Source organism: Salvia hispanica, chromosome 5 (genome assembly GCF_029641045.1).
Source record: "Salvia hispanica isolate PSC_SH4W2 chromosome 5, Shi_PSC_v1, whole genome shotgun sequence".
Lineage (NCBI taxonomy): Eukaryota > Viridiplantae > Streptophyta > Magnoliopsida > Lamiales > Lamiaceae > Salvia > Salvia hispanica.
In genome coordinates, this window is record NC_142696.1 from 25,830,394 (window position 1) to 25,846,369 (window position 15,976).

General features: G+C 39.3%; 3 protein-coding genes and 1 pseudogene across 3 annotated transcripts; all 4 read left to right on the forward strand.

Annotated features, from left to right (window-relative positions):
- The first annotated feature begins 1,742 nt into the window (after positions 1-1,742).
- Positions 1,743-8,204, forward strand: LOC125188460 (protein argonaute 1-like). Its single transcript, XM_048085309.2, has 21 exons — positions 1,743-1,896; positions 2,519-3,186; positions 3,282-3,490; positions 3,604-3,753; positions 3,831-3,964; positions 4,089-4,198; positions 4,407-4,513; positions 4,800-5,055; positions 5,243-5,350; positions 5,451-5,522; positions 5,702-5,824; positions 5,907-6,072; positions 6,212-6,471; positions 6,556-6,698; positions 6,845-6,907; positions 6,998-7,061; positions 7,155-7,290; positions 7,384-7,457; positions 7,538-7,632; positions 7,705-7,736; positions 7,823-8,204. The coding sequence occupies exons 2-21, from the start codon at positions 2,530-2,532 to the stop codon at positions 8,035-8,037; spliced, it is 3,174 nt and encodes a 1,057-aa protein (XP_047941266.1). The 5' UTR covers positions 1,743-1,896; positions 2,519-2,529; the 3' UTR covers positions 8,038-8,204.
- A 122-nt stretch (positions 8,205-8,326) lies between these two features.
- Positions 8,327-11,211, forward strand: LOC125188461 (pentatricopeptide repeat-containing protein At2g22410, mitochondrial-like). The gene is made up of 3 exons (XM_048085310.2): positions 8,327-8,648; positions 8,859-10,715; positions 11,077-11,211. The coding sequence occupies exon 2, from the start codon at positions 9,028-9,030 to the stop codon at positions 10,654-10,656; it is 1,629 nt and encodes a 542-aa protein (XP_047941267.1). The 5' UTR covers positions 8,327-8,648; positions 8,859-9,027; the 3' UTR covers positions 10,657-10,715; positions 11,077-11,211.
- LOC125188463 (kunitz trypsin inhibitor 5 pseudogene) lies at positions 10,848-11,693 on the forward strand (annotated as a pseudogene).
- A 127-nt stretch (positions 11,694-11,820) lies between these two features.
- On the forward strand, positions 11,821-13,728 carry LOC125188462 (kunitz trypsin inhibitor 5-like). Its single transcript, XM_048085311.2, has 3 exons — positions 11,821-13,277; positions 13,350-13,414; positions 13,484-13,728. Exon 1 carries the CDS (start codon positions 11,824-11,826, stop codon positions 12,454-12,456), a length of 633 nt encoding a protein of 210 aa, XP_047941268.2. The 5' UTR covers positions 11,821-11,823; the 3' UTR covers positions 12,457-13,277; positions 13,350-13,414; positions 13,484-13,728.
- Positions 13,729-15,976: the final 2,248 nt, after the last annotated feature.

Genomic DNA, 15,976 nt, shown 5'->3' on the forward strand with positions numbered 1-15,976 from the left:
TTTTTTCAAATTATGAAAAAAGTAAAAAAATATAAAAATAAGTTGTGGGGATTTTGAGGCTATTGCAAGTTTTGTGGCTGAAATTAGGACAAAAAAGTTGGTTGTACCCTTTGTTTATCTCCTACTTCTTACTCGTGAATGTACTAAAAATATAGTAATTACAATAGATTGAACTATTTTTGCAAAGCTATACTCCGTTTTATAGAAATGAACTCAATTTTTTTATTCATCTATCGTATAGAAAAAATCTATATTCATTTATATATACTTTTTCCTTCTCTTTTATTTTACAATTTATAGGATCCACTATCCATTACATTATTTTAAATATTCCTACTTTTCTTCCATTCACTTATACTTTACCAGTGATGCATTAAGCACGTGTTATCCCCAAATAGTCTATATCTATGAGACGGGTTCTCATGAAAATTTCCTCTTCATCGTTTTTATTCTCTTCTTTCTTTGCATTGCTCTCAATGAAAATACTCCCTCCGTCCACCAATATAATATCACATTTGATCGGACACGAGTTTTAAAAAATTTAGTAGAAAGTTTGTTGAAAAGATTAGTGGGAGGTGGGTCATACTTTTATAGTATATTAGTTTTATTATGAAATGTGAGTCGGTCTATTTTTAAAAGCAGTAAAAAGGTAAATGGAAAATTTATTGGTGGAGAAACGAAAATGACAAAATGAGTGATTTATTAGTGGACAATTGAGTAGTAATTTCGCAAATTCATGTCTCTAGTAGTTGCGATTGGTCTCCCCTTACTACAGTTAGATGGTAATTTAAAAATATGAACAAGAATTGATACTCTCACTCCGCTATTGTCGATACTAACATTGCATTATAATATTATCCATTTTCATTTTAAAGGAAAAAGTGCAATTTCTTAGAGTTTGTGGTAATTTACCAAATCAAGATTCCAAAATCTCATAGTAAAAAAGTTGGAGACGTAGATGTGTATGTTTCTCCAACTGCATCGATTATATTATAATTTAAAATAAATACTACTCCATTTTACTATGTACAGAAATATTTTTTCAATCCAATACACTATTCAAACCTAAACAAAAATATTAGTTCCACAATCTTGACATATTTTCAAAAACAGTAACCACATTCTCAAAATTCATATTTACAATAATTATATTTTTTAAATGATAAATACCAAAAATCAATTAATGATAAATACCAACAATCTAATGATAAATTTTTTATGACATTAGATTTAAAACTCAGTTTTAGATTTTTTGATTTTCGGTTCATATATTTATTTAAAAATTTGATGTTCAGATTGAATTGAATATTTAAAAAGCCAAAGTAATCCAAAATTCAAAATAGAATAAAATATGGAGTATTACAATTATGAACTTAACTAATATACACATTTTTGTGTTGAACATACGTAATTGTATTTAGTAATTAGATCTTTAAATCGTGGAGTTAGATTTTCAAATTTTTAGTATTGAATTTTTAGATTTTAATTTACTTTTATCCCACTTTAGATTTTTTCAAATTAGATTTGATAATTCAGATTTAAATTTTGTAAAAATTCGGATCATTTGACCCAATTACATTACTATATCACCATCCACGTTCCACGCTATCATTCCCTCGGTCAACGTCTTGAGATTCTCCACATAGGATGCCACGTAACTCATTAACTCCATTCCAAAATGAGTGGCATTTATGTAATTTCCTGAAACGCTAGCGCCATTTTCCAACCAGCAACCCCACCCTCACCTGCCTTTTTTATCTTTTATTTTTCTCCGCACTTCTCACTCATTACCCTCTCTCTCTCTCTATTTATATTTGTAGTTGCTGCTCTGTGTCTCTACTTCGTCGCTGTTTGCGTAGTTTGAAGTTTTTCCCTTGCCGTTTTGTAAGTCTAAAGGTAGGTGTAGCCGCAGATTTTTGTGTTTGGCGATGGAAATGTCTGCTGCAAATTTTGCTAGGGTTTTGATTCCGTTGTTTGGGGGTGGATCTAGTTCAATCTGGAGGTTTACTCCTTTTATGTGTTTGCTGTTAATTTTCTAGGCTTTGTTTGACCATTAATCATGATCTGATCTTTTGTTTCTGTTTCATAGGTCTCTTAGTTCAATTTTTTAATACTCCATTTTAGTTGTTTTTGGCGTGTTTTGCTTCTAGAAGAGATGCTTTGGGTCATTTGAAACTCCGAGCCACAAATTTTGTTTTAGATGAGTTTAAGGTTTTTCTAATGTTAGTTTTTCACTGTTTTCCTAGGTTTTTAAGCGCTATATGAGAGGGTTCGCCTTTGAATTCTCGTTTACACCTAGGTCTTTTGAACTTTTCACCCAGCAGCACTTATTTGTATAGTGTTTGTTATTCTCAGAATGTTTCGAACCACAGTACTTGAAGAATAGTTATCAACTTTACTGTTAACATAAACTGGTTGTGTTTATGTGTGATTGTCTATGTGGGATGCTGGTGGGTGTGTTACTTGAGTAATTTCTTATATATTAAGATTATTTTATTCATGCTAAATGTTTTTGTAGTTGCTTCTACCATGGCAAGAAAGAGGCGAACCGAACTTCCTGGTGGTGAGAGCTCAGAGTCTCAAGAAGCTGGCTCAGGACATGGTGGTGTTCAGCGCCCACCTGCTCAACAACAACCACAATCGCAGCCACAACAGCAAGGGGGATATCAAGGAGCGGGAAGGGGCTTGACACCCCAACGTGGGGCCTATGGTGGTCGTGGCGGCGGCAGAACAGCTCCTCAGCAGTATTATGGTGGACCACCTGAGTATCAACAGGGTCAGGGCCGTGGTGGTCAGCAGTATAGCCGAGGAGGTGCAGCACGCAGAGGTGCATTCGTGGGTGGCCGCGAAGCGCCTTCTGCTGGTGGTCCATCTCGTCCACCAGCTCCCGAGCTGCACCAAGCTACACAGTCACCATATCAAGCTGTGATGACTACGCCTAGTTCTTCTGGGGCAAGCTCCTCTACACAGGCACCTGATCCTCTGCAAATTTCAGAAGTAACCGAGCACATCCAGGATCTCTCTATCCAGCAAGAAGTGACTCCAGGCCAACATATGCAACCGGCTTCAAGCAAATCTCTGAGATATCCGTTGAGGCCAGGAAAAGGGACCTATGGCTCAAAGTGTGTGGTGAAAGCCAACCACTTCTTTGCGGAGCTTCCAGACAAGGACTTGCATCAATATGACGTGAGTGGTTCACATGAATTTAACGCCCTTCTATGTGATTTAAGTTTTCTTCTATTACTTTATCAACTGACCCATCCTTCTCCTATTGGGTGAAGGTCTCAATTATTCCTGACGTTACATCCCGTGGAGTTAATCGTGCTGTGATGGAGCAATTAGTGAAGTTATATAGGGAATCTCATCTGGGTAGGAGGCTTCCTGCCTATGATGGAAGAAAGAGCCTGTACACTGCTGGACCACTACCTTTTGATTATAGAGAATTCAACATAACACTAATAGATGAAGAGGATGCTCCCGGTGGTGTGAGGTTTTTGTCTCTGCATCTCTTAGACCCTTTTTAATATTTGTCATATCCTGTTTTTAGGTATTAGTTGTTTTGCTTTGAACATAATTTTTTTCATTATATCCTGTGTATTGTAGGCGAGAAAGAGAATTTAAGGTGATCATCAAGCATGCTTCACGGGCTGACTTGCATCATCTAGGAATGTTTTTACAAGGCAGACGAGCCGATGCACCACAAGAGGCTCTTCAAGTTCTGGACATTGTACTTCGTGAACTTCCCACTGCTCGGTATGTGTTTTTGTCTTTTTGAGGCCTTTTTATTTTAGTTCTTTATACATGCTTTGTGCTGATTACTTTTACTGTAGGTATTCCCCGGTTGGCCGTTCTTTTTATTCCCCAGATTTAGGCAGAAGGCAACCTCTGGGTGAAGGACTTGAAAGTTGGCGTGGATTTTACCAGAGTATTCGTCCTACTCAGATGGGTCTATCGCTGAACATTGGTGAGCATTCTTGATCTTGTACAGATTTTGTTAATTATTAGATATTTGTGTATGCTAGGAGTAGTGGTGTAGTAATATTTACTAGCACAGATTCTTATCCTTACAATTTACTGATCTTTGACAGATATGTCTTCCACTGCATTCATCGAGCCACTCCCAGTTATTGATTTTGTTGCGCAGCTTCTGAATAGGGACGTGTCAGCTAGACCATTGTCTGATGCTGACCGTGTTAAGGTTAGTTTTTGATTCTTCAGTTTGATGTATTTGTTTGGTACCTGGACATTGCTTATAAAACTGCTAGCTTGGGTGTGATTTTCCAACTCACGTGTTTGGATATCGTACTTCATTTATGACTTTCATTGTCTACCATTGTGCTTTTAGTGCTTTAATTTCCCCCCACCCGACAGTGCTTTTATTTACTGAAGTACAATTCGTTTGGCAGATCAAGAAAGCACTTAGAGGAGTAAAGGTGGAGGTTACTCATCGAGGAAACATGCGAAGGAAATACCGCATCTCTGGTTTGACATCACAGGCAACTCGTGAGCTAACGTGAGAATTAAATTCCTTTTGTTATTATTTTATGCACTTATGATTTTTCACTGTTGAAAGTGTTTGTGCCTTGAGTTCTTTTTATGCATATTGGTTCTTTATGCTACTATCACTTAGTGGAAATACTGTGATTCCAATTGTTATTATTTTATGCACTCATGATTTTTCACTGTTGAAAGTGTTTGTGCCTTGAGTTCATTTCATAAATATTGGTTATTTATACTACTATCACTTAGTGGAAATAGTGTGATTCCAATTGAATCTGAGCTGAATCCGGTGGTCTCAGATTTCCGGTGGATGAAAGGGGTACAATGAAATCTGTGGTGGAATACTTCCAAGAGACCTATGGGTTTGTCATTCAGCACACCCAGTGGCCTTGTCTCCAAGTGGGAAATACCCAGAGGCCAAACTACTTGCCCATGGAGGTGTGCAAGATAGTGGAGGGCCAGAGATACTCCAAGAGATTAAATGAGAGACAGATCACTGCACTACTTAAGGTGACATGCCAGCGTCCCAAGGAAAGAGAATTAGACATTCTTCGGGTTAGTCATGTGGTTTTTCTCTGTTACTCTAGTTGTTGTTTATTGTTAATTTCGCTTTGACAGAAATGCACTTTGTTTAGGACGCCTGACTCATCCTTTTCTGTTTTGTGTTCAGTGTTCTGTGTGTTATGGGATCTGAGTAATATACCTTTTACGTCACCCCCTCTTAATTTTGCTATTTGTACAGACTGTTAGCCATAATGCCTATGCTGCTGACCCTTATGCGAAAGAGTTTGGAATTAAAATTAGTGACAAGTTGGCACAAGTTGAGGCTCGTGTCCTTCCTGCACCATGGGTAATGAAAATACTTTATTTTTTATTTATTTTTTATTTTTTTACATATACTATCTATTTTACTTCATGAAGTTTCTTAAAGTTATGTGATCCTTTTACAGCTCAAGTATCATGATTCCGGTAGGGAGAAGGACTGTCTTCCTCAAGTTGGGCAGTGGAATATGATGAACAAGGTAATTTGCTTTATTCTTATTTTTATTTGGCTTTTCAATGGAAAAATTATCTTTCTTGTAGAAGCAAGGCATCATGTAAAATAAATATATGCTATATTTCGTCTGGCGGCTCTTTTCTACTTGTTGGATGTTATATGTTGTAATTGGATTAACAATTTCAATTGTTTGGCATCGTGCAGAGGATGGTTAATGGTGGCACTGTCAACAGTTGGATCTGTATCAACTTTGCCCGGAATGTTCAAGATGGTTTGGCACACAGCTTCTGTTATGAGCTTGCTCAGATGTGCATGACTTCTGGCATGGTAGAGGCAGTTTGTAATATGTTTTGTGTTCCCTCCGCTGTTAACATGTTAACTGTTTCTGAGTATATTTATTCACTTGTAGGCATATAATCCTCAGCCTGTGTTGCCAGTCCTGAGTGGTCGCCCTGATCAAGTGGAAAGAGTTTTGAAAGCTAGGTTTCATGATGTGATGACTAAACTGCAGCCACATAAGAAGGAGCTTGACTTGCTAATTGTTATATTACCTGACAATAATGGCTCTCTATATGGTACTGGATAATTATTTCTTCAAATGCTTGAATATCTTGTCAAAGAGTAGTATTTAGTACAACTCCTAAGTAAATAATTTAGGTTTCCACTGTTCATGTGATATGTAGATATGATAATTTCACATGTTACTCTTTTCAGGTGATCTAAAGCGTATATGTGAGACAGATCTGGGTATTGTATCACAATGTTGCCTGCAGAAGCATGTTTTCAAGATGAGCAAACAATATCTTGCCAATGTTTCTCTGAAGATAAATGTCAAAGTTGGTGGTAGGAACACTGTTCTAGTTGATGCACTTTCCAGGCGTATACCCCTTGTGAGCGACCAACCTACAATTATTTTTGGTGCGGATGTTACGCATCCACACCCTGGCGAAGATTCTAGCCCATCAATTGCTGCTGTAAGTTCTTGTTCTTAATGTTAGTGTATCATATCCTTTGCGCATGCTTTTTTGTAGTTGTATACTCACTCAAAATTGTTTCAGGTTGTGGCCTCTCAGGATTGGCCCGAGGTCACAAAATATGCTGGCTTGGTTTGTGCACAAAGCCATAGACAGGAGATAATTCAAGACTTGTACAAAACCTGGAATGACCCACAAAGGGGGACTATGCACGGTGGCATGATAAAGTATGTTGTGCATGGTTTAATTTATGCATTTTTTTTTTCAAATATATCTCTTCTTTTTTTTGATGAATATTTTGAAAAGCTCTGTTCCATTAATATGAGAATTGCAGTCTTCCATATGTCTAAGATGTTATGCTTTTGCATATCAGGGAACTGCTTATTTCATTCCGCAGAGCAACAGGACAGAAACCTCAGCGTATTATCTTCTACAGGTAATGTCTTCAACAAACTGTTAACTCTTAGGTGCGATCTTCTGCAGTTTCCTCTTCAAATTTTCTTCTCATATGTCAATTCACGTGTAGGGATGGAGTAAGTGAGGGACAGTTCTATCAAGTTTTGTTTTATGAACTTGAGGCCATACGTAAGGTTGTAATTTCTACTTTGGTTTTGTCATTGAGAATAGATATACAATTTTATATAAGTTTTTTAAATGATGTTTGTAATGCCATACTCATTTAGGCATGTGCGTCTTTGGAGCCTAACTATCAGCCAACTGTTACCTTTGTGGTGGTTCAAAAACGTCATCACACTCGTCTGTTTGCTAATAACCATGGTGACAGGCATTCAGTTGACAGAAGTGGCAATATTTTGCCAGGTACACTTTTTTTAATGTGATTTGTTGCTACTTTGTTCTTTTGTTTGGTGGCTGGAGTCCTGATACTTGTATATTCTCTTATGAATGTTGCAGGTACTGTTGTAGATTCGAAGATCTGCCATCCCACTGAATTCGACTTCTACCTTTGCAGTCATGCTGGGATTCAGGTTGGCCATACGCATCATTTTAAATTTCTAAATCATGTATTGTTCCGTAATCTGACATTTGTATTTCATTGAAATTATAGGGAACTAGCCGTCCTGCTCATTACCATGTCTTGTGGGATGAGAATAAGTTCTCAGCTGATGCCCTTCAATCACTTACTAATAACCTTTGTTACACGTGAGTTTCTCGATCAATGCTTGTGAGGGTTTCTTACTCGTACAATTTCTAACAACTACTTTTTTCTTGCAGATATGCAAGATGTACACGATCTGTTTCAATTGGTATGTGTATGATGTCAATGATTTATTTTCTCTATTCCGCTTGTGTTAGTACCTATGCTTATAATTTGAACATTGGCTTTTGTCAGTACCTCCTGCATACTATGCCCATTTGGCTGCTTTCCGTGCTCGTTTCTACATGGAGCCTGAAACCTCTGACAGTGGGTCGATGACCAGTGGTGCAGTCCCTGGTCGTGGTGGTGGTGCAGGTGCACGGACTACTAGGGTTCCGGGGGTGAATGCTGCTGTGAGGCCCCTTCCACAGCTCAGGGAGAATGTTAAAAGAGTGATGTTCTACTGTTGAGCGATTACTTTGGCTCCAAAACTATGTCATTTGAATTTTGTTGAGTTAATTCTGATATAATACCTACTAAATCAGGATGATTGCTACTACTAATAATTATGGTTGTGTTTATTGTAATATTCGGAACTTTGACATTTTATCTATTATTAAGATGTTTGTGCTTATAAGTTCTCTCAAATTTGTTATTAGCATCCGATTCTGCTTTACTTTAAAATATTACGTGTGGAGATGGACCATCAAATGAATTACTACTATCGAAGGAGCCTATTAAATCGGTCGTATATTATCATTCCTTTATTTCACTTTCTTAAATAATCTCTCGTTTCATATTCATAGTAGTAGAGCCATATAATCGCCAAGCATGCCCATACAGCTTGAGAGCTTCAACAAACCACTGGTGCTCCTCCTCGGTCCACCTCTCTCTTCGTTTCGTGATGGTATAGGGATTTGTCACCTATATTATGCAGAGATGACGCAAATAATTGCCACACGAAGTTAACAAGTGGCAACAAACAAACCTTAGGTGCATAGCTGTTTCTATTAACTTGAGCAGCTGTGGATTGAGAGCCAACAAGCACCGGCAGCTTGATCCTGTCGATAAAAGACCAACAGTTAAGCACCATTCCTTATATTTTCAAGAAAACAAGAAAGTTCCAATCCATTTTAGCAACAACTACTTAACCTCTACACCCCCCCCCCCCCCCTCCTTTTTTTATCAATCTAGGCTAATCCTCAATAAATCAACTAAATTCAACACTAATTCCTTGTATATTTTGATAAATGTAAAGAACATATATCTCACAAATTTGATTTAATTACAGAATCTTATAGAGCAATACAACTGGCCAGTGGTGAAAGAACTTCTCAGACCATAAACCCGATGGGGCAAAATAAGGGGACTTTGTAGATAGAGAAGCAACAGCGACTACAACAGGAGTTCAACTTCAAAATCCGTTCTTTCTTGTGCTGAACAAATTGGGTCGGAATTTTATGACCGATTTAATGCTACAGACACATATCCACAAATCCCAGGCTGCTCCAATTGTTGAGCTGAAAAATCTATTGGCAAAATGGGGAACCCGTTGCAGTCTTCTCAACGAAATTCTCGCCCACTCCATCACCGCTGGCGTCTTCGCGCGGGAGATCGCAGGCGGACTGCTTGGCGCTTATGCGAAACTCAACAAAGTGGCTGAAGCACGGAAGATATTCGATGAAATGCCTGAACGAGATGTGGGGTCGTGGACCTCTCTTCAGAATCTTTACCTCAACATCAAACGACCTAGAAAGTCGCTGACGATATTTTCCGATTTGGTTTTGTCTAATTTCCCGAAACCCGACTCGCATTCCGTAGTTGCAGCTCTTTCTGCTTGCGCCCGCTGCAAGGATCTGAGAAATGGAAGAGCGATTCACGCTATGGCATTAAAGTACCTAGAATATCCTAGGCCCAATGTGCATAATGCGTTGATCGACATGTATGGAAAAAATCAAAGGGTTGGTTTAGCTAACCGAGTTTTCAATGGCGTGGATTATAAAGACGTGGCTATTTGGACCACCTTACTTAACGGATATATTGTAAATAGTGATATGGATTCAGCTCAGAAGGTTTTTGATGAAATGCCGCAGAAAAATGTGTTCTCTTGGACTGCGATGATTGTAGGGCACGTTCGCAGCAAGAATTCTCTCGAGGCATTGGAGTTGTTCATGAAGATGAGACACGAAGATGCTGGAGAGCATTATTGCAATCCCACTACTTTCACTGTTGTTGCTCTGCTTTCTGCTTGTGCCGATATTGGGGCGCTGAATTTAGGAAGTTCAGTTCATGGATATATTAACAAACGCCAAGGGTTCGCTTCGGATGCTACCGTGAATAATGGGTTGATGGACATGTATGGAAAAAGTGGGAATCTTGATTCAGCTATAAAGCTGTTTGATAGCATGGGGAGGAAAGATTTGTTTTCATGGAGCATTATGATATCTGGTTTGGCACTGAACGGAAGGGGCAAAGACGCCCTCGTTGTTTTTGATTCAATGGTCGAATCAGGGCTGATTCCAAATGAAGTTACTTTTCTATCAGTTTTGTCCGCTTGCAGCCATGGAGGATTAGTTAGTGAAGGAGAGAGATTGTTTGAAAGATTTGTAAATAGCTACCAAATTAAGCCGTGGATTGAGCATTACGGGTGTATGGTAGATCTCTTTGTCCGAGCAGGACGTTTGGAGAAGGCCTTGTGGTTGGTTGAGCGGATGCCTATGAAGCCAGACGCTGTGATCTGGAGATCCCTTCTGGTTGCTTGTCTCCAACATGGGAATTTCGAACTAGCTGAAGTGGCAGGGAAGAAGGTGCTTGAACTGGATCCCGATGATGATGCTGTTTACGTGCTCCTTTTCAGCATCTATCGCTCCAAGAATAGGTGGGACGAGGCTGTGAGCGTGATAAAGATGATGAGAGATCAAAAAATTAAGAAAACGCCTGGGTGCAGTTGGATTGAAGTGAATGGTGGTTTTCATGAGTTCCTTGCTGAATCTTCTGAACACTATGTTAGTGAGAACATAGTGATTGTTTTGAATGGGTTGATTGAGCATTCAAGAGTACATACAAATCTTTTCTTGCAATCATCTTGAGATTATCATTTTTATCATGGTTTGATGGATTCATCACGAAGGCACAGACAATTTGTGAGGTATTGTTATTAGGAGTAATTAACTTCATTTCTATATGGATTAGTTCTTACGTGCACGCACTGAGGCTTGAATTTTTAGCTATATGATCAATGTCAACGAACAAAATTGAATGAATGTTTGAAAACTTGTTACATCTTCAAATAGTTTCCTGTGTGGATATAGGTAAGTTTGATTTTTCAGTGCAGCCTCATCTCTCTAGGAGGGAAAAGTCTTGAGCTTCATTCAATTATTGGGTTGGAATAGTCCTATAAGAGCAACTCACATCCATTTCTTTAACATATACACTTATACATCTCATAATGAAGTCATCTTACCTCCCTCTTTGTTTGATTCTCTTGTCCATTTCTGTTAACTCTTCAGCTGCCGATGAAGGTGCTGCAGTGGTCGACATAGATGGGAATCCGGTGCAGGCAGGAGTGGATTACTACATCCTGCCCGTTATCCGGGGAAGAGGGGGCGGTCTCACCCTATCCAGCACCGGCAACAAGACTTGCCCACTAGACGTTGTCCAAGAGCCACAGGAAGTGGATAACGGCCTCCCGCTGACGTTCCACCCTGCCAACTCCAGCCAAGGTGTGGTCCGTGTCTCAGCTGATCAGAACTTTGTATTCTCTGCTGCCTCCGTGTGCGTTCAATCCACCATATGGACTCTCCAATTCGACGACTCAATCTCAAACTATATCATAACAACCGGAGGGGTCGAAGGGAACTATGGCCGTCAGACAGTTGGGAACTGGTTCAGGATCGACGAGTTTGACAGCGACTACAAGATAGTGCACTGCCCCGGAGTTTGTGACACGTGCAGAGTCGTGTGCGGAGACTTTGACGTTGTCGTGCAGGATGGTGTTAGGCGTTTGGTTCTCAATGGTGATGGCCCTTTGAAGGTTATGTTCAAGAAGGCATAGATAATACACTTAATTAGAATGTTTGTGTATTTTCTGAAAAAATAATCAATAATGGATCTTTCTTTGCTGTGATCTTAGTGTCGTGTCATCTTATCCTCTCTAAAGTCAACGTGTCGTAATAAAAGAATAGATTAGGATAGATTTCCAATCACCAAATTTGACCAAATCTAAGCGATTGACTCTCTCAAAACTTATAAATCTGATGCAAAAAATCATGATCAACACCAACATGGAAACCATTTATCTTTCGTTCCTCTTCATTCTCATCGCCGCCGCTACCGCTGCCGATGCCGCTGAAGCCCCACCCCCGGTGCTCGACATCGCCGGGAAGCAGCTCCTCGCAGGAGCAGAGTACTACATCCTCCCCGTGATCCGGGGCCGCGGCGGAGGCCTGACTCTGGCGGCCACCGGCAACGAAACCTGCCCTCTCGACGTCGCCCAAGAGCAGCAAGAAGTGAAGAAGGGCCTCCCACTGAGCTTCCGCCCCACCAATGCCAAAAAAGGGGTAATCAGAACTTCAACTGATCACAACATCAAATTCTCCGCTGCCTCAATCTGTGTTCAGTCCACAGTTTGGAAGCTGCATTTCGATGAATCCATCCAAAATTACACCATCACCATGGGAGGTGCTGAGGGGAATCCGGGGCGTGACACCATAAGCAATTGGTTCAAGATTGAGAAATTTGATGAGGATTATAAGCTTGTCTTCTGCCCTACCGTCTGCAATTACTGCAAGGTTATATGCAAAGAGGTTGGGATTGTTGTTCAACATGGACTCAGGCGTTTGGCTCTCACCGATTCTGCACCTTTCAAATTTATGTTCAAGAAGGCATAATTAATCTAATGTTTCTTGTTATTCATTTTATGTTCAACAAGATATAATGCAAATTTATATCCAAATTTTACCATCTTTATTTATTGGAATTTTACATGGATTGAAACAAGATGGTTTATGTACTGATTAGAGGAAGTGCTACAAGAAATTTCAAGAATCAACTAGATGATACTCAGTATTTTTTGCATATCATTATTAAGCAGCATGATTTAAATGATTGTTGTCACTTGTCATCCTGCACCGTCCACCTAAAACCCAAAGGGTCCACACCTGCAATGGTGTTTTGTTTGGTGACATTTATAATGTGAACATGTCTTGATTAGAGAGAGATTATAGGCTGCTAGATGGAGTCCATGTAATTTTAGGACAAGATGTTGAATATGAACACAATGAATTTAACTTATACTGGACAATTACTACATCATTAAATGGAGGCAAACAAAATTAGATATTTGATGAAGAAAGGTGGGTGGAGCACTTGAGTTAAGGAAGGGGATAATGTTAGGCAAGTGGCCACTCTCCTCTCCTCCACATGTGTGTCTTAAAAGTTGACTTTGTTGCACCCATCACCACTATTCTACCCACTCACAAACCACAACACATGATGTATACATAAATAAACTTGACATAGCTTTTCATTTTTCATTGATGAGAGACCTATATATATTCTCACAACTCATTGTCTCTTTAAATTCTATAATATTCTCTCTTTACATGAAAGTGTAATAAAATGGGTGAGAAAAAAGCTACAATCTTTCTATTTATGGTGTTGTTTGCCTTCATCTCCTCTCTTCCTCCCACCATTGGAGTCCCATCTTCAAGTAAGTACTTTCGGAAATAATATTTTCTTAGAAATTATTGTGAATTAAATAAGTATACTTGATCTTGTGAAGGAAGCCTGAAATCACTCACTCATGGATATACATCAAATCAGCATATGTATCATGAAATATTTCAGGTCAGTCTTAAAATTTCCCATTTTCTTGAAAAATGAAATAGTAATTTATTATAAATTTGAAAATTGCAGTTGAAGAAAGGAAGAATGGATGTGGAGGTGACAGATTATTCAGGGACGGGTGCTAATAATCATCATGATCCAAAACCACCGCCTGGAAGCTTCTGACCTCGTTCTCTGCATATTAATTATTTACATATATATGCTCACTCTATCCCTATATATAAGTATTTCTATTTCTGTAAAGGGTTTCTTCTTCTGTATCACATTGGGATACTTTGAATTTTATTTATTTAGGTTATTGGGGTTTTCTTGAATGATAACATCCACTACAACTTCATTTGCTCCCTCTCCCTCTCTAAATATGATCTTAATTTGTTTAGTTTCTTGAATTCCATATTTAAACGTTACTCTTAGGCAGGAATAATATCTGAGTTTTAACTTTTTTAAGTATTCAAACGTTTTTTTAATATATTTTGATATTAGTGTAGATTTTTTATAGTGTAGAAAACATAAAACTTTATTCAGCTCTAATTTTAGCAAATCGTTTCATTTTGATTAGTGGTATTAATGAACTCCCCATTTGCTAGCAACGCACTATACTTGCAAATAAATTCATTGCAAAAGCGCTAAGATTCATGATTTTATTACTAAATATTTTTAAACCAAGTATAATTACAGATTAAAATAATCGTATAAGACTGGGCCATCTTTGGTTTATTTTGCAATTCAATTATAGAGCTATTAGGCCTTCTTTTATAGCCCATTGAGCCTTGGTAGGCTGGTAGGTCCAACTCCACTGGAGTTACAAAAATTCAAAGCCACAACGATTCTGATGATAATAATAAGAATTAAGTACTCCCTCATCCGTCCGTGAATAGGAGTCTCATTTTTCCATTTTAGTCCATCCACGAATAAGAATTCCAGTTTATTTTTACCATAAATGGTAATAGGATCCCACCTTCCACTAACTCATTCCACTCATATTTCATTTAAAACTACTTCATATATACATAAGTGGGACTCTTATTCCACTAATTTTTTTTCACCTATTTTTTTAACATTTTTTAAAACTCGTGCCAGCTATAAATGGGACTCCTAATGACGGACGGAGGAAGCAGTGAGTAGTGTATAATAAGGTCTCCTGAAGAGGAGTGGACAGTTTATGTGTGGAGATGAATAGAATGGCAGCAATTGGAGCTGAAGTTGTTTGAGAGATAACAGTGAGATGCTTTGAGCAACTTTTGTCCATCACTCACTCCAAATATGTCTCTAAATATGTTCTCTCTGCCCCCTTTCTTTATTATCTTGGCTCCAACACTGAGCTTCCCCTTGACTGTTTCTCAAAATTTTGGCCCCATCTTCACTGCACCTAGCTCCCCATTTTCTGCAGGTTTCAACAACTGTTCATTTGACAATCCTCTTCAAAACACACACACATTGAGAATACGTGCTACATCTTCCAGCTCACGATCCCTCGTTTTCTCCATCAAAGATTCTGTCTTTTCTTGCTGGGTTTATCAGGTTGGCAAAACACGAAATGAAAGTGATAATTCATAAGCTGTCGCTGTCGGAAGCCCCACAGTATGCATTATTCGTTTCAAACATCCAACCAAAAATACAGCTTCATTTGGCAGCATTGGACTTGGAAAATTTCCTCAGTCAAATTTGGTATGCGGTGGTTTAAAATGCAAGTAATTAGTCCACATATTTCTCTTTGAAATCTGTGTTGTGCCTAAGGGCATCCGCATCTCGAGACAGCATCGAGACGGCGATGCAACTCTCCATCTCGTCCGGTCTCGTCCTGGGCTCGTCGCGCGTCTCGCATGAAAGAAGCCGCTGGCGAGCCAGCGCGCCACGTGGCGCGCGCTGGCGATAGGCTTACGCCGGCCCGCGAGTGGGCGTCGTATTTATGACATCATAAATATTTTTTTTTAAATTTGATTTTCAGAAATAAAAAAAATAAAAATATTTTAAACAATAATATTATCGTTGAATGGTAAATTTTTTTTATTATTTTTTTCTTTTTTTATTCTATAAATACTCCTCTTTCTACTTTTCTTTCATTCTGCATTCTGCGACAGAGATGTCAAAAACTTTTGCGCGATCTTCAGGACTGAAGCGGAGAATTACCAAAGCACTCAGTGGAGCCGACATTCTGAGAGCGGCGTTGCGAGTCTTTAAAGACGACACCTCCAAAGATTTCAAACATGTCGATGTTTGGTCGTCGGTCAAAGACCTTGAAAGGTGAGCTGGCGGTATCCGTCTTGCACGGGGTCGAACTCGAAACGCACGAAGCACACGGCGGGTGGCCAATACTCATCTAGTGAGGGCGGGTCAGGCAACACCTCACAAGAGGTTGAGGGCAGGGCCACCGATGCAGGACGCTCCTCCGGTTCACGAAGGGACCAAGGCGGCGAAGGCGGCTAGAGGGAGGGTTAAGGGGAGGGGCCGAGGCGAATCAAGCCAGGCGGGCTCGGGCTCGAACACCCTAATGTCCATGTACCTGCTCGCCACGATGGCTGACACTTCCCGCATGACGCATCCTTAATATGAAGCCCATCT

Excerpts from the sequence above, each read along its gene's own strand:
- LOC125188460 (XM_048085309.2), top strand. The coding sequence starts at position 2,530 with ATGGCAAGAAAGAGGCGAACCGAACTTCCTGGTGGTGAGAGCTCAGAG. Across the intron at positions 7,062-7,154 it reads AACTTGAGGCCATACGTAAG|GCATGTGCGTCTTTGGAGCC; the intron begins GTTGTAATTTCT and ends ATACTCATTTAG. Across the intron at positions 7,458-7,537 it reads GCAGTCATGCTGGGATTCAG|GGAACTAGCCGTCCTGCTCA; the intron begins GTTGGCCATACG and ends TTGAAATTATAG.
- LOC125188461 (XM_048085310.2), top strand. The coding sequence starts at position 9,028 with ATGACCGATTTAATGCTACAGACACATATCCACAAATCCCAGGCTGCT.
- LOC125188462 (XM_048085311.2), top strand. The coding sequence starts at position 11,824 with ATGCAAAAAATCATGATCAACACCAACATGGAAACCATTTATCTTTCG.